Genomic DNA, 26,764 nt, shown 5'->3' with positions numbered 1-26,764 from the left:
AATTAAAACTTTTTTTTTAACTTTAAAGGCAATTAGATTTAAAGCTGTTCACATATTGAAAACCAAAACATTTCAAGAGAAAACCTCACATATGCTTTGTAGATCACACTTACCTTTTATCTTCATGTGGCTATTGACTGGGTTACTGAGCATGGAAAATAAATCATATTCAGAAAAAATTCACTCGTGTACATATTTCAAAAGGAATTAACTTCAAAGTATCTGCCTTACTCTGTAGTCCTCACCAAAAATAATAGGGCATTTCAACCAGAACACAATATGATTAAACATTTGACATATGCATAATTATAGAATTTTTGTTAAAAACTATTCATGGCATGAAGAGAATTTTCAGAGTATGTCATGCGGAGTAGGAGTAGAACTCTGTAGAAGCTGATTCAGTTAGGAAAACAAGGGCTTAAAATAATAAGAATGATTTTTACAAGTTTTTGCTGATTAAGAACTGCTTGAATAAAAGGAAAGATTCATAAGGAAAACATATTTATGTTATTTTTAAATGAAAGCAAACAATCATTAGATAAAGTATGCAATTCATTCTTAATACACAACTTCAGAAAAGTAGAGCAAGCCTTCATAAAAAGAGAAAAATAAAAACGTGTTCGTGAAACATCTAACATATGCCAGACACATATTTGCAGACTTTTCTTCACCTTAGAAAAATGAGGATGACGATGACTTTGGTGGTTACCCCACTTTCTGCATGCTAGTCATTCTAAGTTGTTAAGAACAAAATGATGAACAAATATGGTCCACTGTTCTCTGTTCAGAATGTCTTCCTCCTAGACTTTCATATGGCTTACTCCTCATCTTTGAGATGGGAGATTAAATGGCAGTTGCAGAAAGATCTACTCTGACCATAGAATTCCACTGCCACTCCCATACGCATGCTAATTATAAAGTTCTTCAATTTTCTCTAACTGAACATTCTCTGTTTTGTTTTAAAGAAAAAGTAATAGTGGCTTATAAGTGTTTTTTATTTGTTATTCTCTTCCTACTACTACAGCATAATCCCTCATCTTGGATATTCAGACTCACTGCCTAGCACACAGTTGGTACTCAGAAAGGAATTACTCCAGGTCAAAATATTGAAAATCTCATCAGGAAAGTCTCACTTTCCAAACTGCTATATTTCTATGGAAAATCTGCAGTAGTAGCCTGCTGAAAGTTACCATCCCCTTACCCAAAATTAGAAATCCACATGCCTGTTCTTACTCCCCATTCTTGTGCTAACAATACTGCTTTCACATAAATGCCACTTTGATCATTTTGTCTTACATTTGTATACAGACTTTCCAGTTTAAAAAATGTTTTCACATTTGTTACAACATTACTTCATCACATGCAACTAAGAGGTAGATATGAGCGCTATTTTTATAAACCAAGTTAGTTGCATTTGGTTAAGTTAATTGATTTTTTCCAAGTTCCCATAGCTAGTAAGTGTCAGAACCAAATACAGACTTATCTTTTGACATCCACTCATTGCTGTTACCACTATGCAGCTGCTGCTTCTACCTAACTGGTGAGGCCTTTGCTATCTCTTCCACATCCACAGTTGTGACCTTGGAATACATCACTATTATTTGATACCTATGTGGTTGCAAACATGGCTGCCACAAAGAAACTCAAAGAGTTCTATTTGTGAAAAGAATGTCTACTTATTAAAATACTACTCAACCAAATTGTTGTTATTATAGTTTTACAGGTGTCCTATTTCTCATGTTTATCCAACTCCTGAAATGTTCCTTCAGATCTATACTGGATAATCAAAATATACCAATACTGATATTTTGAAGTCCCAGGCATTATCTTTTCAAGTTCCAAGTTGAGCAAGACTAAGACTACAGTTTAAACTCTTTCTCCCTGAATCCAATTAGAGCTTTTGTACATCTAGATATATACAGAATCATATAACTGCCCATAAATCAACGCAGAGAAATTATTTAGTTTTTAGACAAACAACTTCAGAACTAAATAGATTCCTAGTGCCTTCTAAGCCTTATTTTCTTTTGCACTATTCTACACTGGCTTCAAAATTAATCCTGCAAATTAGCAGAATTGCACTATGCAGCTGTTATCTACTTGATACACGATTATAAAGTATGTTCTGATAAATGTCAGAAAATAATTTCTTGGTTTGCTTGTTTGTTTTTTGAGACGGAGTCTCACTCTGTCACCCAGGCTGGAGTGCAGTGGCATGATCTGGGCTCACTGCAAGCTCCACCTCCCAGGTTCACGCCATTCTCCTGCCTCAGCCTCCCGAGTAGCTGGGACTACAGGCGCCTGCCACCACGCCCGGCTACTTTTTTGTGTTTTTAGTAGAAACGGGGTTTCACCTTGTTAGCCAGGATGGTCTCGATCTCCTGACCTCATGATCTGCCGGCCTTGGCCTCCCAAAGTGCTGGGATTACAGGAATGAGCCACCACACCTGGCCCTTAGATTTTTTTTTTTTAGCTAAAATAACCTAGAACAAAAATTTACTCTTACATAGTTTATAGTATTGTAGAAATAATTAAAATTTAAAAAGTTAAATTACATGTTATATTTTGCAATATCTCTTCCTAATTTACAGTTGTATTAATTACCTCTTGTGTGGAAAAATATGAAAGTTTAGTTTTTAATAGTACCTTATTTAACTGGGTTTGCATTGAAATAGTATAGGTTGTTTCTATTCTGAACGGCAGAAAGCTAAGTATAAATAATTGTATAAATTCTGCTTCTTCCAAGAAACAGAGAAAAAAAGAATAAATCATGGAGAGGGCAATGATTGATTAATGAAAATCATACATAGCCACTAAATGGAAACCTGTAAATAAATATGCTGACAATTGAGACAGCAATGCTCTAAAAAGCAGACACTGAAGAAATGTATTCTGTGAGAAAAAAAGTCTGGGGCAAATCATTTTTAAAAAGGTGAAAGAGGAGGGAGAAACAAACAAGAGACGTGACCAGTCAATCAAGTATGAGCTTCAGTCATGAAATAAAATGAAAAAAACCAACAATAAGACATATGATGAAACACATAAAGTACAGACTTTTGTTCATAATATATTCCTATAATGCTGATCAGTATTTACACTACAATTAGTTATTTGTTAATACCTGGGTAATAAAGATTTTAATTTTATTATTATATAATTAGACATTCAATTAGTTAAACATGGTCTTCAGCCAATACCTAAAAGCGGGAACATTCTTACTACAGAGAGAGAAAAAATTTAAAATGGAATGTTCCATAAACTTTTCACATGAAGGAAGTACTGGTAATCAGAATTTTAGAGTAATGTATTCCTTGAAAAGATATGTTTAACAGAACATGAGTTTTGGATGGGCGCGGTGGCTCAAGCTGTAATCCCAGCACTTTGGGAGGCCAAGGCGGGCGGATCATGAGGTCAAGAGATAGAGATCATCCTGGCCAACATGGTGAAACCCTGTCTCTACTAAAATTACAAAAATTAACTGTGCATTGTGGCATGCGCCTGTAGTCCCAGCTACACAGGAGGCTGAGGCAGGAGAATTGCTTGAACCCAGAAGGCAGAGGATGCAGTGAGCTGAGATCAAACCACTGCACTCCAGCCTGCATGACAGAGAGACTCTGTCTCAAAAAAAAAAAAAAAAGAACATGAGTTGAGATTAAAATTATTTTAATCTAAACTCCACTAGGAGGATACTAGAAAATATAGTGTAATCTTCTTTCCTATTTACTACATATCTCTGATTGTCTTCTTATTTGAGACATATTTTCACATGGATTTATGCATTCTAAATATTAAAAGAAAATATAAATTTAAGCCATATTTTTGAAATTCATTAGATTTAATTATAAGATATATCATGCATATTATCTCACTTGTAATATTCCATTATATAAAAATTCATTTGTCAGCTTATTTATTCACACTGAAAACCTCTTAAAATCCTTTTTATAGGCAAGACTGTATTCTGGGTACACTAGGATGCACACACGTATGTTTTCTAACCTGCAGTATCTCATAGTGATGCAAGAGCTCCAAAATGATTATTTAAATAACTAAATACAAAATCTTCCGTAATTTAAGATTTTCAAATATGATCAAAGATCTTTGAACAATATATTTAAAAACTGCAATTTAAAAATTCTGAAATTAAAATCTTACTATATGCTTATTCAGAGTCTCTGCTTCCAGAACTGGTTGTTTACTTGGGGTAAAATCTGCATTCTTCATTTAGATGAAGAATTTAAAGCATACTTTTAATGAAAAACTTAGAAAACACACTGGCATGCCTTAATAATACAGATTCTGAGAAACAGAATTTACATTTCTAAATTTCTACAATTATTTTTAAAATTAGAGATAAGGTCTCGCTATGTGCCCACACTGGTCTCAAACTCTTGGGCTCAAGCAATCCTCCTGCATCAGCCTCCCTGGTAGCTGGAACTACAGGCATGCACCACCATGCCCAAATAAATTTTCACAATTTCTAATATTATTTTGGTGTAATTAAAGAACCAAGAAGAGAAACTGAGAAAAAGCTCTCTCCTGAAAACTACGTGATATCAAAATAATACATGCAAAAAAAAAAAACCCTATATGCTATGTGGCACAGTTTCAGAACTGAACAGTATCAGAGAGATTCCTTGATTACTATAATAAGAAACTGGGTCCATCAAGACAAATTTAAGCATGAATTTTGTTTTAAGTTACAAAAGAATAATTTTAAAAGTCACAGTAAGTTTACTTATCCAAATAAATCTTTACCAGATTTTATATATTCTCTATTGTGGAAAAGTTTTTTCTAGTATAATGTTCCTGTCACTATGTATTCTCCAGCCCATTCCATTTTTCGGCCCTCACACCCTCAAAGTATTTACCAATCATTTGTTATTTACTAAAGTAAAAAAAAAACTTTAAATCAACTACTCATATTTCTATAAAATGTTTTTATCTGACCAACTTTATATTACCAACATGAAATAATGATACATACACCACTGCTAAGAAATACTATACAGAAATATATTGCAACCGAGAAAATCAACTTCACAAAAGAACATTTTACCTTGGTAGCAAGATTAAAGTCTTCCTCAACTTTTGTATACTGTGAATTTTTAATAGTCCGTGTGCCAAAAAGACTTTAAAGAAAAATGATACAACATAAATGAGCAAATTCATATATTTAAAAAGAAAATCTGCTAGTTCATATCTTGGTGCTCACTCTATAAAATGAAAACAAAAAACAAAATTTGGGGAAAGACCAGTCCTCTGTATATTATATCATGTTTCTTGGTAGAATTAAAATATGTCCTCTGTTTTTAAAAATGATTTTAGTTACCTATTTTTGACTCTACCTCCCCAACCTAAAACATACAATAAAGACTGACTCTTAGTTCCATAAGAAATAGTGACTGCCAATATAATTGGCATACCCTGAGTATAATTCATCCTCACAAACTGTCCTCAATGATGAACTGGAAATCTACTTAATGGCTGACATAACTTTTGATATCTAAACTGGAACAAACTTGATAACCTAAAATAAGGAAGAAAGATACAGTTACCTTGTTCCTTATCCATTGTCTGTCTCTGATTCAAAGACTAATCTGTGTCACTGGAAAATGACATTCTTTGTTTTTCAACATAAAAGCCACTTAAGAAGGCCCTGTTGCTTCCCTTCACCCTGAAACACTACAAAACAGTGCCCTGAAATATTTGAAATGTTGAAAAGCTGAACTTACAAATTTCAAGTTGCAAATGTATATTTGTTATTCGGAATATTTTTTCTCACAAAAATTGAAACATTAAAAATAATAAAATCTAACTACTTATTTTATACTTGTCCTTCCTTGTTCAGGTGTACATAAACTAGCAAAGCCTTAAAAATCTTCATAGGTACTTATACCCAAGGAGAGAGACTGCTAGAAAAACTGAGACCTGATAGTTGGATTTCTCTAAGAACTATATATACAGAGAGAAAGATCTGGAAGTGGGAGCCACTATATATAGTGAAAGTGTCTCTCTCACTTCCAGATCTTTCTTCTGCAGGGCTTCATGGCTGTCTCCAACCTTTAAATATTCAGCTCATCAAAGCACAGACTACTGAAAAGATAAACTCAATGACCAACCAAGAAGTTCTGTATTCACCTGTTCCTGAAAAACAACAAAATGGAGTCTCAGTCAGTCATTCACCTCCAGCATAAGCATGTTACCAAAAACCCAACTGAACCACGACTTACTTGCCAGTCAATCTTACCCCTGCTTTATATGTACATGGGTAGGACATCAGAGGCTTGGGAAAAGAGACAAAGGGGAGGGGACATCTGCCTTGGGCCACAGATCTATGTGACTCAGCAACCTTTAATCCCCTAGCATTCAAGGGGCTCTAAGCCACTCTTGTGAGATTTGGGGTGAAAGAACAGAATAGGACATTTCTATCAGATTGTAAAGACCTTTCCCAGTGGCTCTTTTTTTTTTTTATCTTTCAATAGAAAGCTTGAAGTTTGCCCATTCCTCCAATTAAACAAGCAAAAAAGCAGTGACCTATTCAGGACTTCTTTGAACCCTATTTTAGTATGCTCTTCTAGATAACTCCCAATGTCTTCTGTGTTTTTGTTCCTCTAATTTATCTTTAATCAAACTTGTCATAAAATCCAACATTCTGATCTCTTTGGTAAAACCCTTACTCCTACCAATCCTGGGATTGTTTCTTTTCAAACTTGGCCTTTCCCTGATAATTCCATTCTTATCTACTTCCACTGGGTTCTCCAGCTAATTCCATTCTTATCCTTTTCCATTTGTTTAATTAGACCCATTCCCTCTTCCTATTATTCAAACACTCACCTACATGATGATATAAAAACAAGAGTAATGGGCTTTGAAATCAGTTTAAATATTACTTCTGCTACCTCCTATATTTAAATAAGTCACTTTGAGTTTCAGACTCTCCATCTGAACAACCATTTTTCCAGGATATTAAATACATGTTGAAATATGATAGTATTTTGATTAGCCTCCAAGAGTCCTTAAAATCCTAAAATTCCATGTGCCTTTTATTTTAGCTATAGAAAAATGGTGCTGGCAGAAAGGAATAAAACAATAGAAGAAAAGAACACCAAGCAAAGCAGAGAAGAAAGTAATCAGGAAAAGATTATAGAAAAGTCATGGAAGAAGAAAAAAAGACTCCAGAAAAAAAACGAAAAATGCCTGCAACTAGGCAGGGTACTGCTTTGAAGAAAAACTAAACTTGGAAGTCAGTCAATAGAGAATTCTATAAGATATAGCCTCTAAATATGATTAACATAACATATCTATATCTATTCTCCACTAAGAGTAAAATAATCCATCTATAGATTTACCTGGTCTTCCTTATGAAACAAAAGCCTATGTCTTGTGGCCACAGCTAAGTAAGATCTGCTCTAAACACTTTGATGATAATAACAAGGTACTGGTTACCGCTTTAACAGTTAAACATGTTAGAACAAAGTATTTGATGAATGAGTGTTCTAAGAGAAAACTCGAAAAAGAGTTAACCTATAACAAAATGTAACTTTGTGAATTGATCCAATCTGGACCTGTACCTTGATCTCAGTGATGCAGAGGTCTCCATCAATCTATGCCGAGGGAGAAGAGAAGGGATTAGGGACCAAAGTAGGCAGATGGCAAACTCAAGGGTCAGCTACTTTTTAGCTATGAATCATAGGCCAATTAATCAACCTCTCTGAACCAAATTTGCCTGTTTAATACAAAGTAGGTGACAGTAGCACAGATGCTTTGCAAAGCTGTGTGATGACTATGTGAGATGATAAATATTAAGCACATAATATGCTGTCTAGCCCAGAGTAGAATACTCAGCAGATAGTGATTTCTTTTCTCTATATTTTCTGAGTTAACCTATTCGTTTTAAAAAACCGCAAAGTCTTACCTGAATATAGGCTCTACAGAACTCACATCCACTATTAAAGAAAAAAAGTAAAATACATTAAATTAACAAATATAAATAGAAAATACAGAGTATTAACAACATAAGAGGGCATGATGGCAAATGCCTGTAATCCCAACTACTTGGGAAGGTGAGGCAGGAGGATCACCTGAGGAGCCCAGGAGTCTGAAAGCAGCCTAGGAGACACTGCGAGACTTCAACTTAACTTAAAAGAATCATGCATATTTTCATGCATGATCCAGATCTTGTTTAAAAAAGCATAATATTCCAACACTTTGTTATGAAGACTCAGATGATTTGATATAAAGGTTTCCTTTGGGACCATACATTGAGACTATAGTAAAATTATTATTAAGTATACTCTTGGTAGGAAATTAATGCATTAAGAACACTTTTCCCCTCCTTTATAGTTCTGAAATGCACGGAAAAATAGAATTTATCACAATCTGATCTCTGCAAGTGAGCTACAGTATACAATAGTCATAATCCAAACAGAATCCTGTAAGATGGACAGAAAATTGTATTATTATCAGAATTAGTGTAAGTGGACAGTGTCAACCTTAGAAAGTATAATTTCTAGAAAAATGAACTAAGAGCAGTTAGAGCAGAGTACACAGTAGTCTCTCTTTATCTGCTCTATGTGTAGAAAGAAACACACACAACATGATTTCCCTCTGCTCTCATGCCACAATCATCAAAACAGAAGACTTCTGTGACCAAATGTGTGGAAGATTTTGTCCACCAAAAAATAAGCAATCAATTCTGTAGCAGAAACCAGCAAGTTGTCCTCTATTTAATTCCAACACTATCTATCTAGAAATAGTGTTAGATCCCACAGGCTGAGGGCTCAGTCTCACAAGACTGCCCTCCCACATCAGTTGCAAATGTGGGTCTCTGAATCATCTAACCAGCTGGTTTCAAGTTGGGATTCTCATGACCCCCTCTTTGGGTTTGATTAACGTACTAGAGTGCCCCAAATACTAAGGGAAACACATTTACCAGTTTATTATGAAGGGTATCACAAAGGAGACACATGAAGAGATGCATAGAGCAAGTTATAGGAAAGGAGCATGGAGCTTCCATGCCCTCCCAGGGCACATCAGCCTCCAAACACTTCCATATGTTCAGCTATCTGGAAGGTCTCTGATCCCAGTCCTTCTGGGTTCTAAAGAAAGCTTTATTACATAGGCATGAATAAGAAAAATCTGTGGCTCTTGGTAATTGACCTAATCTTCACCTCCTAGGAGGTTGAGGGGTGGGGCTGAAAGTCCCAACACATCATGTCTTCTTCTTTCTTGTGACCAGCTCCTATCCTGAAGCTACCTAGGGACTGCCAGCCATCACTCAATTATTAGCATACAAAGACATCACTTTGGAGATTCTAAACATTCTATGAGTTGTACGCCAGAAAACAGTGTTGAAGACCAAACATAGATTTCACAATGTAATATCCATGGTTTTGATTTCTGTGATTTCAGTTATTCATGGTCAACCATAGTCCAAAAATATTAAATGGGGAGTTCTAGAAATATGCAAGTCATAAGTTCTAAATAACGTGTCATTCTAAGGAGTATGATGAAATATTAAGACATCATTTTCCGGCCGGGCGCGGTGGCTCACGCCTGTAATCCCAGCACTTTGGGAGGCCGAGGAGGGTGGATCACGAGGTCAGGAGATCGAGACCATCCTGGCTAACACGGTGAAACCCCGTCTCTACTAAAAATACAAAAAATTAGCCGGGCGTGGTAGTGGGCGCCTGTAGTCCCAGCTACTCGGGAGGCTGAGGCAGGAGAATGGCATGAACCCAGGAGGCGGAGCTTGCAGTGAGCCGAGATCGCGCCACTGCACTCCAGCCTGGGCGACAAAGCAAGACTCCATCTCAAAAAAAAAAAAAAAAAGACATCATTTTCCATCTCACCCAGGTCATGAATCATTCCTTTGCATATGCTATCTGCCCATTAGTCATCAAAATGGTCTGTTTCTGAGTCCCAACCGTCAACATTATCATGGCTCAATGATCCACCATCACATGAAGCAGATGGTCCACCTTCTGATATGTAGTCAGATAGCCAGAAATAATTAGTAGCCTAACACCACATGACAACTCCTACCTCATTCACCTTACTTCATCTCATCACATAGGCATTATATCATCTCACAGTCATCACAAGAAAAAGAAGGGTGAGTACAATACAAGACACTTTGAGAGACCGTATTCACCTAACTTTGATTACAATGTATTGTTATTGTTTTATTTTATCATGAGTTATTCTTAATTTCTTACTGTGCCAAATTTATAAATTAAACTATCATAAATATGCATACATAGAAAAAACATGTATATATAGGGTTTCATACTATCCACAGTTTCAGACATTCACTGGGTGTCTTAGAAAATAGCCCCCATGGATAAGGGTGAATTACTGTACTTATTTGTGTGTGTTTGTTTATGTTTGTGTGAGAGAGAGACACAACACAGATCTCCACTCTCCACAAGAAGCAGATAAAAAAGACAACACTTTTCCTCACACTTTACCCTTAGGTTTTGACAATTCTGGAAAAATATTGGCATGTGTACTTACCAGTCTAGACAATTTTCCAGACCCTGGGTATGTTGGCTGCTTCAGTTACAAAAAGTTAGGTAGGATCTTGGGAGATTTTTTCTTCGACACCAGAAATATCAACCATATCAACAGTATACTTAACAACCCTAAAATAATTCTTTTGAACAGATTACCACTGAAGAACTTGTAAGTTAAATCTAATTGACTTTTCAGTAATCTTACTGCTTGAAATTCTCACATTTAAAAGTAACTCCTCTCCTACTTTTCATTAGCCACTGCTCAATCTCCTTTACCAAGTCTTCTGACTCTGTGAAATGTTGATACTCCCAGGGTTTTGTCAATGGCTTTCTTCTTATTCTACATCTTCTGCATCATGGATAAGTTCATTGAGATCTATGGCTTTGCCTAATAATTATAATACAATTATTCTAAGCCTATATCTCCAACCAGAGTTCTATCTCCAGCTAGAAATACGTATAAACCAATTACCTACAGAAAATATCCCACATGAATGTTTCATTGAACTCAATATGTAAAGAAAATGGTTGGTCTGTCCCATGACTATTTGCACTTCTCTGCAGACCTGACAATTTTCTTTTCTTTTCTTTTCTTTTCTTTTTTTTTTTTTTTTTTTTGAGATGGAGTCTCGCTCTGTCACCCAGGCTGGAGTGCAGTGGTGAGATCTCGGCTCACTGCAAGCTCCACCTCCTGGGTTCACGCCATTCTCCTGCCTCAGCCTCCTGAGTAGCTGGAACTACAGGCGCCTGCCACCACGCCCAGCTAATTTTTTGTATTTTTAGTAGAGACGGGGTTTCACCCGTGTTAGCCAGGATGGTCTCATCTCCTGACCTCATGATCTGCCCACCTTGGCCTCCCAAAGTGCTAGGATTACAGGCACCATGCCCAGCCCTGACCTGACAATTTTCTACTCCTTCCCCATGAGCATTGTAAATGCTCATGCACAGTCTGTAAACTTAAGACCTGAGATTTTCTCTGTCCCCTAGCTTTTTAAACTCAATAATAACTAAACCATATTAACTGTACCTCTTTTCTGCCCTTGCTTTATCTTTCCAGTGACACTGGAAATACAAAACTTATTATTTTATATTTATATTTCCTACCTAGACATGGCCCCTTAACTGATGGCTTTCACAGTGAAAAAGAAACCCTACCAATTACTATTGTTATTTTTTAAGTTAAAAAAATTCAGTAAAACAAATCAAAATAAAATAATGGCAAAGAAAGACATACAGGTTTAAATCTGTAAATTGAGCTTCTGAACTTGATTCCTTTTACCCTGGAAGGGTCAAATTTTCATAATAGATTGATACTAGGCCACAGATTGGTGACAAAAAAAAAAAAAAAGACTATAGCATGAACTACTACAAAAGCTTACTTTGTCTTTAAATCTTTTTATGTAATTACCCTCCATCTATCTTCTATGTGAAGGGCCAGCAAACTGTGTATCACAGGCCAAATTCAGCTTACCAAATGGTTTTTTATACATAGTTTTCTTGGAGTGCAATCATGCCTATTTGCTCACACATTATCTATGGCTGCTTTCACTCTACAATGCAGAGTTCAATAGCTGTTATAGAGACACATGGCCTAACATATTTCTTTTTCTTTTTCTTTTTTTTTTTTTTTTTCAGATGGAGTGTTGCTCTGTCACCCAGGCTGTAGTGCAATGGTGCGATCTCAGCTCACTGTAGCCTCCGCCTCCTGGGTTCAAGCAATTCTCCTCCCTCAGCCTCCCAAGTAGCTGGGATTACAGGCATGTGCCACCAAGCCTGGCTCTTTTGCATATTTTTAGTAGAGATGGGGCTTCACCATATTGGCCAAGCTGTTCTCGAATGAACTCCTAACCTCACGATCCACATGCCTCGGCCTCCCAAACTGCTGGGATTATAGGCGTGAGCCACCACACCCAGCGGTCTAACATATTTTCTATCTGGCACGTTACAGGAAAAGTTTGCCAATCTCTGCCTTATACCACGACCAGAATGCCCTGATGCTCAGATCCAATCTTGTGACTCCCCTGCTCAAACTTTTCCAATGAATCCCTGCAGAAAACATTGCTGGCTTCCTATGCCTAGTAATTATTTATTCTTTTTTTGCTGCAGAAACACAAGTTTATTTAGATATTCATTATTCCATTACCCCCATTCCATCTCAAAAATAGAAATCATTCTTCTAAGCTAATCACAGTAATTACATTTGCTTTCCTAGTGACTGGCTTAGAAATGAGCATGTGGTATAATCCAGCCAACAAAATGTTACAGAAGATTATTGCAAGCTTCCAAGTTTTCTCTGTATTTAAAAGAAACATGTGAACAAAGCAGCCCTTCCAGCCTTTAAATATTGTCTTGAGAGAGCATGATGATTGGAGCTGTTGCTAATTAGCCAACCAAAAGTGGGATCCTGACTGGGCACAGTAGCTCACACCTGAATTCCCAGCACTTTTGGAGGCCAAGGCGGGGCTATCACGAGGTCAGGAGTTGGAGTTTGGCCAATATAGTGGAACCCTGTCTCTACTAAAAATACAAAAAATCAGCCAGGTGTGGTGGTGGGTGCCTGTAATCCCAGCTACTTGGGAGGCTGAGGCAGGAGAATTGCATGAACCCAGGAGACGGAGGTTGCAGTGAGCCGAGATCGCTCGCGCCATTGCACTCCAGCCCAGGCAACAGTGCGAGACTCCATCTCAAAAACTAAATAAATAAAATAAAATAAAAAATACAAAAGGGATCCTATGATATCCCTGTACTACCAAAACAACTTTGGCTCCTATGATTTTAGCCACTGTTAGTTAGTTCATCCAGTATTTACAACCAGAAGTATTGTGAGAATTTTTCCAGGGCCTACAGAATAAGATCTATTTATTTCTACACTATTAAAAAGTGTTGCCTAAGCTTGCCTTATTTAGATATTCAAGTCATTCCCAACAACTCCCATATCACACTTTTTTCACTAGGGAACCCAAAGTGCCAATAAACCCTGCAAAGTTCACTCAAGCATCTTACCATTTGTACTTGCTTTTGTAGATGTTTCTTTTGTAGGACATGCAATCATATTAGATGTTCCTTTTTCCAAAACTTCAGTTTTATTAGGTGTTACTCCTGCCACGCATTCAGTCTTTACAGATGTTTCTTTTTCCTCCCATGTGATCTTCCTAGGTCTTTCTTTTGCTGGCCATGAAAATTTCTCAGATGTTTCTTTTGTAGGCCTCAAAATTCTCCTAGGTGTTTCTTCTGTTGACTGTTCAAACTTTCCAGATGTTGCTTTCCCCAGACATTGAATTTTGGCAGATGTTCCCTCCACCAAGCGTGCAGCCTCATCAGGTGTTTTTTCCACCAAGCTTTCAGCCATGTCAGGTGTTCTTTCCGCCAAGGGTGCAGCCTCGTCAGGTGTTTTTTCCACCAAGCTTTCAGCCGTGTCAGGTGTTCCTTCCGCCAAGGGTGCAGCCTCGTCAGGTGTTTTTTCCACCAAGCTTTCAGCCGTGTCAGGTGTTCCTTCCGCCAAGGGTGCAGCCTCGTCAGGTGTTTTTTCCACCAAGCTTTCAGCCGTGTCAGGTGTTCTTTCCGCCAAGGGTGCAGCCTCGTCAGGTGTTTTTTCCACCAAGCTTTCAGCCGTGTCAGGTGTTCTTTCCGCCAAGGGTGCAGCCTCGTCAGGTGTTTTTTCCACCAAGCTTTCAGCCGTGTCAGGTGTTCTTTCCGCCAAGGGTGCAGCCTCGTCAGGTGTTTTTTCCACCAAGCTTTCAGCCGTGTCAGGTGTTCTTTCCGCCAAGGGTGCAGCCTCGTCAGGTGTTTTTTCCACCAAGCTTTCAGCCGTGTCAGGTGTTCTTTCCACCAAGGGTGCAGCCTCATCAGGTGTTTTCACCACCAAGCTTTCAGCTGTGTCAGGTGTTCTTCCTGCCAAGGGTGCAGCCTCATCAGGTGTTCCTGTAGATGTTCCTTCTGCCAAACACACAATCTGGTTAAATTTTCTTTCTGCTTAAATATCATCCTCCTGACTTCACCTGGCAAACTTCTACTTATTCTGTATGCTTTCCTTAAATATTACCAAACTTTTCTTTTCTCTCTTCTCTTTTTTTTGATGGAGTCTTGCTCTGTTACCCAGGCTAGAGTGCAGTGGCATGATCTCAGCTCAATGCAATTCAAGCGATTCTCCTACCTCAAGCGACTCTCCTACCTCAGCCTCCCAAGTAGCTGGGATTACAGGCACAGGCCACATCACCTGGCTAATTTTTTTTATTTAGTAGAGACGAGTTTCACCATGTTAGTCAGGCTAGTCTCAAACTCCTGAGCTCAAGCAATCCATCTGCCTTGGCCTCCCAAAGTGCTAGGATTACAGGAGTGAGCCACTGTGCCTGGACACTACCAAACATTTTAAAGCTTTAATTCTTCACCTTGGATATAAAATTTCTGACACATGCTGAATATGGTAATGGCATGACATAGTAAGTAATAATTATAAGCTCCAAAAGTGGTTCTGGCACAGAGTAAACACTAAATAAAGTAATAAATAATAAAAAAGATAATAATAATAAGAAAAATGCTTAGTATCTTAATAAAGAAGCAAATAAAAAATGACAATGATAATAACAAGGAAGATACTTAGTACCTTAAAGATACCTGACAGTTATTTGTTAAGTGGACAAGCAGATAAATGAATAAAAAACATTTTTAAGGAAATTCTGTTGGAAAAATGCAGAAATTCAATAGGCACAGCTCTTCTGTATTATGAGCACCTTAAAGACCCAAACTATGTGTATTCCATCTTTGTCTCCTGCAACTTGCCAAACCTAACTTATAGAGGTCCTTTGATAAATATATAATAAAGACGTGCTCATACAGTTCATATTGTACAATGCATTGTGTCACATTTAGGTATCACAGTAGCATTTTCATTATTGTGAAAAGTTTTTGTAATTTTTTTATAATTTTTCATGTTTAGAGTTAAGCTATTTGAATATTTATAATGATAATATTTTGGCTATTAGAGTATCTTGCTGTAACAAAATTACTATTAACACACTAATTATCCAGTAGATAGAACAACATACCTTGCTCTAATGAAGTAAATATATCTTATTTGGTTTCAACTTAGACGGAATGAAGTTGATAATAGTGAGACCTTGTTGGTACAAGACTATGTAACATAACCTGCGCTTCTCAACAAAGAATTGCTTTTCTGACTTCTGCACTCAGTAGGTATCTTTGAAAGATAATCTCCTATTGGTACTGATGCACCCTGGCTAAGTTTTGTAATTCTTGCTGACATTTGTTTATGGTGCCAGAAAAGTATTATTAAATTCCAAATTCTAAAGATAGTTACTTTTTTAGTGACACGAGTCACTTTGTCACACAGTTGATCCTTGAATAAGGGTTTTCACTCTAGGAGCCCACTAATAGATTTTTCTTTTCCTTTCCCACTGCAAGATGGCAAGACAAATCTCTCCTCTGCCTTCTCCTTATCAGACTACTCAACATGAAGGCAGTAAGAATGAAGACCTTTATGTATAATAATTGACTTCCACTTAATAAATAGTGAATATATGTTTTCCTCCTTATAACAGTTTCTTTCCTCCAGCTCACTTTATTGTAAGAATACCATATATAGTACATATAAAATAGAAACTACGTGTTTAATTGACTGTTTATGCTTTCAATAAGGCTCCAGGTCAACAGTGGAATATTAGCAAAGTTTTGGAGGAGTCAAAAGAAACAGATTTTCATATGAAGCAGATTTTCAGCTGCATGGGGGATCAGCACCCTAACTCTCATATTGCTCAAGATTCAACTGTAATTAACTCTCATTTACTAAATGCAAACCATTTATTGTAAAAATTAAATAGAGCCCAGAAGTTCAATACCAGCCTGGGCAACATAAGAAGACCCTGTCTCTACAATAAATAAATAAATAAATAAAACCATGTTTCTTCATAGCTTATTGTGTGAGTTCATCAGGCTCGTGGGAAACATTTTAAGATGACATTATAGGACATAGACACAAATCTCCTTGGAAAGCCAGAAAGTTTTGTAAAAGTCTCAAGATAGGGTTATGGCTGAAAGCAGTCTAACCCTTACCTTGAGTAAATAACCTAAAGTGGGTACAAAGGAAAGTAGAGTAGTTTATCTAAATAGCTTGTTTACTCATCCAGTCTTAAGACTCCCCTTTGATCACCCACGGGCAGGATGGCTCTCCTGGGGTGGGGTGACCAGATTAATTACCCACAGGTATGTTGACTCAAAGCCTTTGTCATTAAAACTTTGCTAATAAATGCCCACAGGGCCAGCTTGCCAGGGTTGTGGCTGCTGACTCCTTACAGCACCTTCCATGGTGTCTGTAATGGGCTCGGAACCCTTGCTGCTCTTTCACTGAATATGGGTGTCTGGGTAAGTGTCTCATCCGTCATGCAGCCGGGGTCTGCAGGATAGACCCCCGCAGGTTATAATATTCAAATGTTACAGTTTTCTGTTATTAATTCCTACTCTCCATTATTAGATGTTCAATTCTTTGTGGCTTGTAATTCAGGGCATGTAAACTAATTATAATTTGTAATAACATTTATTTATAAATATATTAATTCATTAAAGTGGATGACCTGATCATCCCCTATTACTGAGCTCATCAATCACACCAAGGGTTATACATTGTATAACAAGTCTAAGTTGTTATGACAATTGAGGAATCATGCAATATACAAACTTAAAAATTGTGTTACCTATATACACAAAATATTATATAGGATTTTAGGGATCATAATTAAATATATTTTCAGATAATATTTTTTGAGATTATAAACTACCTATACCTAAATTCCTAACTAATTCTGAATAATAAATTAAAAAAATAAATCAAAGCTATGTATACATATATATATACACACACACACCCCCACATATATGTATATATGTAAACACATGTTATTTGCACATTGCTTTTTGAATTGCTTTTTTGTGATCAGCACTTCCATAATCTTATGGTAGCACCATCAAGAGTAGTTTGCTATCCAAAGTCTTACCTGGACTGGTATTTTGAGGATTTTTAGGTAATTTTCGTATATGTTCCAAAAGTTGTTGATGAATGCTATGTATAAAAATGTAATAAATAAAATTACTATTTTAACAAGATATAAAAAACATTTACCAAATTTATTAAGTTCTTAGAGTATTTCAGACAATATCAGAGCTAACATCAGAACATTACTTATTTCACAGACTTTAAGTTTGTAAGCTCTATGAACTTATTAAGCTTCTAATTAAATAATAAATAAAGTAAGATGAAATACTCATGAATTGAGGGCAGTATAACTCAGTAAATTAACTAGAGTTAGCTTGGCTTAATGGAAAATGTCCCTAACTCAGAAAAAGTCCTAGCGCAGTTACCAACAGGTATTTTTTCTTGAACAAGTTGCTTCTCTTAGGCTCAATGTCTTCTAAAAATGAGGATTTTAGAGACTTATTTCACTAGGTTATTACAAAGATTTAACAAGATAACATTTTTAAAATGCTCAAAGAAATAGTGAAGCAATGAAATAATTTATTCTTGAATCTTATTGCTGAAACTATTTTAAAATTCCCAATAAAACCCAACGTGTTGGCCTGGTGCAGTGGCTCATGCCTGTGATGCAAGCCCTTTAGGATGCTGAGACAGGGGGATTGCTTGAGCCCAGAAGTTCAAGACCAGCTTGGGCAACACAGGGAGACCCTGTCTCTACAAAAAATAAATTTAATTTTTTTAAAAAAAGTGTTTCTTCATAGGTTGTAATGTTGAAATGTTGCAGTTTTGTGTTATTAATTCCTACTTTTGGTTATTAGATGTTCTATTCTTTGTGGCTTGTAATTCAAGGCATCTAAGCTATTTTATAATTTGTAATGAAATTTATTTGTAAATATATTAATTCATTACATTGGATAACCTGATTATCCTCTATTACCGACCTCATCAATCACACCAAGGGCAGAAAACTAACAGATCTCAGCACCTGGCTTGGACTACTACTACTATTTATCTACCTCCTTAAACGTGAATCAACAAATCTTTGTTAGAATGATGCTTAAGTCACGATGTTCATTTCCACCTGCTGTGGAACACAAAACCCTACCTTTATTTTTTGTAAGTTCCACACACAAGATGCAAGTTGGTATTTTCTCATTTCTGAGAGGCCTACTAACAACATATTGCACACAAGATCCTATGTGTTACCACATCTCATTTCATAGATCACCTTACATAAATATTTTTTGTATGAAAATCACAAGTGCAATCCTGGGTGTCACCCATTTTGCTTTGATTCACACCATTTCCTTGGAGCTAGTTAGTCAAATGTCCTTTTGGGGACTGCAAGAAATATGCAACACTTCACAGATTTGTGTGTCATCCTTGTGCAGGAAACATTCTTGACATTGTTTCAATTTTAGTATATGTACCCCTGACACCAGCACAAATCCCTACTTTTATATGTGAAGACCGATCAGTGATGGATGAGGCTTAGCTCTGTTAAATCTAAGCAACTTACTTGAGATAGAGTGAAGTCTATTGAATGGCTTCATGGTAATGCAGAATTTGAAAAGATTTTAAAAACTCGAGGTAAAGATGCAAGTAACATGGAAGATTTTTACTTTCAGGAAAAGGGAATCACTTGAGGGAACAACCACAAGTTGGAACCCACTACAACTTTGGAAAGATGACATGGGATTTTACAGAATAAGATGAGACCTTCCACTACCTATAAAATGGTGCTACACGGGATATAAAGTGCCAGGAATATAGATCTGGTAACAAAATAAAAATGGATCTCTAATTTCTTCCTGTGACAGTATTTCAACCTGTCGTACAGTCTTAAACTTTCACAACTAATATTTGCTAGAGAAAATAGAAAAAGTCACTCAAATGATAACTTATCATGAAGGTCTAGGCCAAGTCCGGGCTAAGATGTGGGTTTCATATCAGGTTTTGAGTGGGAGGAGAATGGTAAATTTGCTCACTATGTGTGTGGCAAAAGATAAAAGTCCTAGCTGCCAGAGCAAGGTGCTGGTACTTTGGAAACAATGGCTGAGAATATGTATGTGAACTTTAAAAAACTGTAATAACTTTGAAGTCTACATATGGATCACCATGAAAACTGAGGGATCTGTGTTAGTAAGGGCATCCTGGTCACAAAGGTCAATCATTACCAGACTGCAGAAGCAGTTTCAATGGCAACGGCACAGCAACAGAATCAATGGAAACAACAAAATGAAGAGAATGGCCGTGTCCCCCCCAATCCTTCTGACTTATGCAAAATGAATGTCTTCCTTGGACTTAAGGAACCCCTTAGATTCCTTTTAAAAATTCAAGTATTAAGGTATGGAAGACAGCCCCCAGCGGACACTATCAGGTTTTCTGCCGAAGTGGACATTTCCAGACCCAAATAACTAATTAGAAAAATCAAAATTGTGACACTGTGTTTATCCCGAGCCTAGGGGTTATACTTCAAATCAAGCAGTCAACATTAGGATCCCTAGGGATAAAGCTGTTGAAAGTCCTAAAATAAAGAATCCTGGACCCAGTACCCCTTCTAACTAGTCTGGCTTTTTACCTAGTTTCTGGCTGATGGAGTGAACTAAGTCATTGTCTTTCAAAAACTACCTGAAACAAACTATAAAATCTCACCAAGCCTTTAAATGTAAACACTTACTAATTAACTCCACAAGCAGCAGCATAACGTTGTGCAGTTATTCCATGTATGTCTTCAGCAAAGACGTCAACATTTTGCTGAAGAAGCATGCCGACTATCTCTGATGAGCCTTCACATATGGCAAGCATGAGGGCTGTGCTAAAATAACAAAGAGATAACTTATTATGAGTAGAATCAATTTAATATGTGCCTATCAGTGTAGAATTAACCATTTACATGTACTAACAAACATAAGTATCTTGAGTGCTCAAGTGTTTATCCTTGCAAATCACCACCAAATCTAAAAGGAAGGGGCAAAAAGACTCATGTCCCACTGGGGTATGGCATACTAGAATTGGCTAACATAAAGTCCCTTGAGGGGCAAGGAATTATGATTTGTTCACTAACCTAAAAGAGGCAAAGATTTAAGGGAAGAATTATCTATTTCTTCCTTAGTCTGATATAATATTTTGTACTTCAAAATCAGCTAGAAGTCAGACAAGAGAGAGCAATCTGAAGGCTTAAAACAATATTAGGAATAATGATATTAGTAGTAGTCATAGTAAGTTTAGTTAATGATGTTGATAAGAATGTATGAGACACTGAATTAAATGCTGTTGATATTTATAATGTTACTTCAACACAATCGTCCTTAAAACACATATTATTATTCTCCTTTTCACATAGAAAGTCATACTTGGTATTATGTAATGTTTGCAAGGTCACACCTATCAAGTGAGGAAGCTAGAAATTAAACTCAGTCTTGTGTGAATCAAAAGCCTATCTCTTTTCTCTTTATCACTCACCTATGGCTTATCTTAATTAACTAAAATATTAATCAAATTAAAGATGTCTTTCTTCCCTCTACCCATACAAATTAAAAATAAAAATACACTATGAAAAAAATGAAAAAAATAATAAATTCACAGTATCTGGTGATAGCAATTAATAGTCAGTCACATAGGGATAACCTAAAATTAATATGCTTCAAAGAAAACAACTTTATTAAAGCAAATAGTCGTCCTAAAGACAAAATGGTTTTAAACTCCTGTTTCTATTTAATATTGCTTTTTTTTTTCCTTTGAGACAGAATCTCGCTCTATTACCCAGGCTGGAGTGTGGTAGCATGATCTCAGCTCACTGCAACCTCTGCCTTCTGGGTTCAAGCGATTCTCGTGCCTCAGTCCCCTGAGTAGCTGGGACTACAGTCATGCGCCACCATGGCAGTAATTTTTGTATTTTTAGTAGAGATGCAGTTTTACCATATTGGCTAGGCTGGTCTCAAACTCCTGGCCTCAAGTGATCCAACCACCTTGGCCTCCCAAACTGCTGGGATAACAGGCAACAACTACCATGCCCAGCAAATATTGCATTTTTTAAAAAGTGTGTAAGGTGTAAAAATTAATTCAGGATGGATTAAAGACTTACATGTTAGACCTAAAACCATAAAAACCCTAGAAGAAAACCTAGGCAATACCATTCAGGACATAGGCATGAGCAAGGACTTCACATCTAAAACACCAAAAGCAATGGCAACAAAAGCCAAAATTGACAAATGGGATCTAATTAAACTAAAGAGCTTCTGCACAGCAAAAGAAACTGCCATCAGAGTGAACAGGCAACCTACAGAATGGGAGAAAATTTTTGCAACCTACTCATCTAACAAAGGGCTAATATCCAGAATCTACAATGAGCTCAAACAAATTTACAAGAAAAAAACAAACAACCCCATCAAAAAGTGGGCAAAGGGTATGAACAGACACTTCTCAAAAGAAGACACTTATGCAGCCAAAAGACACATGAAAAAATGCTCATCATCACTGGCCATCAGAGAAATGCAAATCAAAACCACAGTGAGATACCATCTCACACCAGTTAGAATGGCGATCATTAAAAAGTCAGGAAACAACAGGTGCTGGAAAGGATGTGGAGAAATAGGAACACTTTTTACACTGTTGGTGGGAATGTAAACTAGTTCAACCATTGTGGAAGTCGGTGTGACGATTCCTCAGGGATCTAGAACTAGAAATAACATTTGACCCAGCCATCCCATTACTGGGTATATACCCAAAGGACTGTAAATCATGCTGCTATAAAGACGCATGCACACGTTTGTTTATTGCGGCACTATTCACAATAGCAAAGACTTGGAACCAACCCAAATGTCCAACAATGATAGACTGGATTAAGAAAATGTGGCACATATACACCATGGAATACTATGCAGCCATAAAAAATGATGAGTTCATGTCCTTTGTAGGAACATGGATGAAGCTGGAAACTATCATTCTCAGCAAACTATCGCAAGGACAAAAAACCAAACACCACATGTTCTCACTCATAGGTGGGAAGTGAACAGTGAGAACACATGGACACAGGAAGAGGAACATCACATACCAGGGACTGTTGAGGGGTGGGAGGAAGGAAGGGGGAGGGATAGCATTAGGAGATATACCTAATGCTAAATGACGAGTTAATGGGTGCATCACACCAACATGGCACACGTATACATATGTAACAAACCTGCACATTGTGCACATGTACCCTAAAACTTAAAAGTATAATGATAATAATAAAAAAAGAAATTTAAAAAGTGTATAAAAAAGAGAAGTTAGAAAAATACTATAAAACTGTTAATAATTCAATATTGAATTATAAAGCAAACTAAAAAAGTTCATACTTCTTAAAACTGATGCAGAACCACTTTAACTAATAGAAGATAATGCAACCAAAATCATCAGATTAGAAATAAGAATCAGTCAATATAATAAGAGAAGTCCTACTATATGCTGTTTTTTATGTTGACCAGTCCAAATAATTGCTTTTCTTCTGATAATTTGTGTTGATATGTTTCACTATAATCTAATAATTTTAACTAAATGTTGTTAATTTAATATTTCTGACTTGAGCATTATTACTCTAGAACACTAGTCAAGTGTTTTTTAGTAAAAAAAAAAAAGAACTACCATACCATTTAGACTCATTAAATGCGTTTGCATTTGCATTTTTTGTTAGTAAAAATTCCACAGTTTGCTTGCTTCTTTTCTGTATGGCCAGTAAAAGAGGTGTGAGGCTAGCCTGTAAAATAGCAGAACAATTTATAATTCATGAAATTACATATTTCTCAGCTGAACTGAATACCTTATATAATATCCTATTAACTTAAACACATAAAGTAGAAAGTAAATCAAGTAAATCAATAGCAGTCCCTTCTTTCTCCTTTTTCTGTGCTTTCCCATGCACTGCACCTTCCCTTGTAAATATTCAGCCTCTGCATCACCACATTAATTCTGGTTATCTCCAAAAATCATTATATTGTAATGATTTTATGGTTTCCCATCTAAACCAAGAGCTTCATGAGGGCAAGGGCTGTATCTTTTATCTCTATATCCTTAAATCCTAAGACATAGTAGTAAATACTTTGTTTTTGACTAAATGAGTAATCTATAATATTACCTCTAGAGCAGTGTTTCTTAAACTATATTCCAAAGAATAATTACCTTACCAGAAGCACTGTACCCCAACAGATTCCACCATTATCTGTGTTCAAGAAATATTATAAAACTGTGAACTAAATGTCCATTATTCAATAAATGACTTGAACTTTGCCTAATACTTATTTGACATATATTTTTGTGGCAGAGATTAACATTTGACAAATTAGAATTTCAGGGATACAGTTTTGAAAGCTTCCCAAGAAAAATGGAGGTTTCCTGTAGGTGATACAAACTCTCTTGATTCTATTCTATCAATAATCCCAAGATCCCAGATGCCAATGTCAGGCACTCCTGCTCTAAATGGGTCACTAAGGAAGTGGCTCTAAATCGAAAGAGATTGGCTTCAAATGAACTTTGACTGCTTATTATTAAATGGTCCATGAGGTTTCTCCTATTACAAGACAATAGAATTTTTTCTCGGCTATTAGAAATTCAGTATAAAAGTTTATTCTCAATTATAATGATAATCCTAGGATCCTAATGCGTATCTACTTCTTTAAATGCAATAATCCATTTTTATCCTGGTTGCTATTGTAATTGCTCCTTAATTTTTGGAAAAATATCAAAAATATGAATAAAATGGCTTATTAATGAAAGTTCTAACTCATCTATGTGGATTAGCATAACAGAAGCCCCTAAATCACTTGAATTTTAAGGGACAATTCTAAGAAGAAGGATATAATATTTTCTGCAATATGCATAACCTATTCAAATACAACCATGATTAATCTAAAAAGGCTTAAAGGCATTCTAATAAAAGATTATTATTTATGGTTTATATACAGAAAAATCATTGTTTAAAAAGTCTTCTAAATTCTAGAAGTCAACCCCAGTATTAATGAATTAATGTAAAATATAAACTATATATTATAAACAGCTATCAACTGTCTTGAATACCTTGAAACCTTTACCAAAATATACTATGAGAGAGGAATTGATAACTGAAATATTTACAGAGGCAAAAGAGGTAAGTTCAGTAAGTGATGTAACTAGGTGGGCACAGTGGCAAACTGGAAACATGCTTTGTGTAAAGCTAGAACGTCGTCTTAGCATACCAAACAGTCATATGTGCTCAAGAGACACCAGATTCAATCCTTTAAGAGGAAATCCAGATTTCTGCACATCTCCTAAATTTTACATGTTGACTCAATTTACACAGGCAAATTTTGCTTTCCTGTAGTTTTACACTAATTGGAAAGAAAAAAAAAACTTGGGTAGGAAAGAATATTTGAAAAAGTTTTACCTTTAACAAATTCAAATATTTATCATAAATGCACAGAAAAGCCATACTCTCTAATAGTTCTTTTAAAAAATTAATATTTAAGGTTAAATCTTGGATAATTAAGTTCTTTCAAATTATTTTCACTCAAGGAATGTTTTTGTTTCCAAATATAAAAGCCTTACATATGTTAACATTAAAACAAATGGATTTCAAATATTTTGAAAATAACATTGGTTAATGTCTACCTTGTTTTGCACCTCGATGACTGCACCATAGGACAGCAGTGTTGCCACCATTAACAAATTCTCACTATAAACGGCATAATGGAGAGCCGTGTTGCCATACACATCTACATAATTTAGATCAGCACCAGCATCTATGAGAATATTTGCACAAGCCTCCCTCTCGCATTGTAGAGCCTGTCAGTATTAAAGCAAGAAGTACATTATAAATGATAGGAAATCAAAATAAGTATTCCACAGGTTTCACAAACTAGTTGTATTTCAACTAAATTCGTTTTTATTCTATGTATTTAAACCAAATCCATCTCCCGCTGAAAAAACTGGCTACTATTTACCTTCATCAGAGGTGTCCTCCCTTCGCCATCAAGGACATTAAGCTGGCACTTTCTGTCTACCAGAAATGTTACTACTTCTGCATGGCCATTGACACAGGCCCAGTGTAGAGCAGTCCTACGAGAGTGAGAGGACTTTTAGGCAAAGTATAGCCCACTGTCTCAAAACATACAACGATTTAGGTAATTGTAAACATTAAATACCATGCTCTTTCTCTGCCTTCAAAACAAATATCTAATATTCTCCTGAAGAAAGTACAACATTCGTTCTCTTGTTACTCACCACATTAATGAAAGAGTGGCCTGTTTGAATACAAAGAGCTTGGCCTTTGGATTCAGTTCAACTTGAGCTTGAATATTACTTTAAGGTCTTTCACTTTCTAGCTGTCACTTAAACTTTCTGCACCTCGATTTTCTCATCAATAAAATGGAGATGAATACAGTAGTTATCTCACAGGACATCACTGTGATGCCTCATTGAGAATCTATGCAAAGTATTTTGGAGAGTTCCTAGTACATGTAACAGCTAAGTAATTGTTAGATATTATAATTATTACTACTACTTAATAAAGAAAACATTTTAAGTAAAATGGTGCAATTATGCCTACTTCGTGGTGTTTTAAAGGTTAGAGATAACACAGTATTTTAATGATTCTAAGATGCTCAATTGCTCATATTTTAACATCTCTGACATTGAAATGCCATTTATAATTCATTATTTATTACAACTATATTTGGCAGAAATTTAAACAATCTTTAATTGGTGCATAAAATAAAGAGGCATCACACAATTCACAGTGTCTTCCAAGAAGTGGAATATGGTATATACAACAGGATGATGGCAGTCCTAGTCACAGGATTAACACTGAAAGAAATTTTAGCTTTTTAGAGTACTACACAATAGGAGAGTTGAAATAAAAACAACAAATTGTTAAAACAAACTACTTCTTCAAGATTTTAAAAACTTCAAGTCAAAGAAAACTTTGGATTCAAATAAATAGGTATGGCTCATTTTATTCCATATTTAGATTTACAGAATGTATGGAAATTCATATTTAGATTTATAGAATGCATGTAAATTAGGTATTTTTGATGATTAATATTACTATTTACAGCTGTTATAAATTTCCAAAATCCTGGTTGGTAGTTATCTTTTACTCGTTTCTCACTTCAGAAGTGTTTTTGTTTGAAAGATGAGAGGAAAAGCTTAATTGAGATTCAGTCCTAATACTCCAATTTTAAATCTCTCACTTTGCTCAGGCTGAGCAGGTAAACATGAAACTTTTAAGGATGAAAAGGTCTTGAGAGTT

The 26,764-nt window shown here is 36.0% G+C and overlaps 1 protein-coding gene and 1 pseudogene across 1 annotated transcript in view; both read right to left on the bottom strand.

Moving 5' to 3' along the window:
* ANKRD30B (ankyrin repeat domain 30B) overlaps positions 1–26,764 on the bottom strand; it is a 104,966-nt gene that overhangs the window by 75,185 nt on the left and 3,017 nt on the right. The window contains exons 2-9 of the mRNA XM_055364182.2: positions 25,458–25,572; positions 25,126–25,299; positions 23,133–23,239; positions 20,183–20,320; positions 17,525–17,589; positions 13,521–14,453; positions 7,919–7,949; positions 5,060–5,132 (exon numbers count right to left, since the gene is read on the bottom strand). Coding sequence (XP_055220157.2) covers positions 5,060–5,132; positions 7,919–7,949; positions 13,521–14,453; positions 17,525–17,589; positions 20,183–20,320; positions 23,133–23,239; positions 25,126–25,299; positions 25,458–25,572 — 1,636 coding nt within the window. The remainder of the gene's footprint in view (positions 1–5,059; positions 5,133–7,918; positions 7,950–13,520; positions 14,454–17,524; positions 17,590–20,182; positions 20,321–23,132; positions 23,240–25,125; positions 25,300–25,457; positions 25,573–26,764) is intronic.
* Positions 18,849–18,947, bottom strand: LOC129527301 (uncharacterized; annotated as a pseudogene).

The sequence above is a fragment of the Gorilla gorilla genome, chromosome 16, assembly GCF_029281585.2.
Source record: "Gorilla gorilla gorilla isolate KB3781 chromosome 16, NHGRI_mGorGor1-v2.1_pri, whole genome shotgun sequence".
In the NCBI taxonomy this organism is placed as follows: Eukaryota; Metazoa; Chordata; class Mammalia; order Primates; family Hominidae; genus Gorilla; species Gorilla gorilla.
The sequence above is the reverse complement of the archived record's forward strand: the minus strand, read 5'-3'. Positions and strand labels throughout refer to the sequence as shown.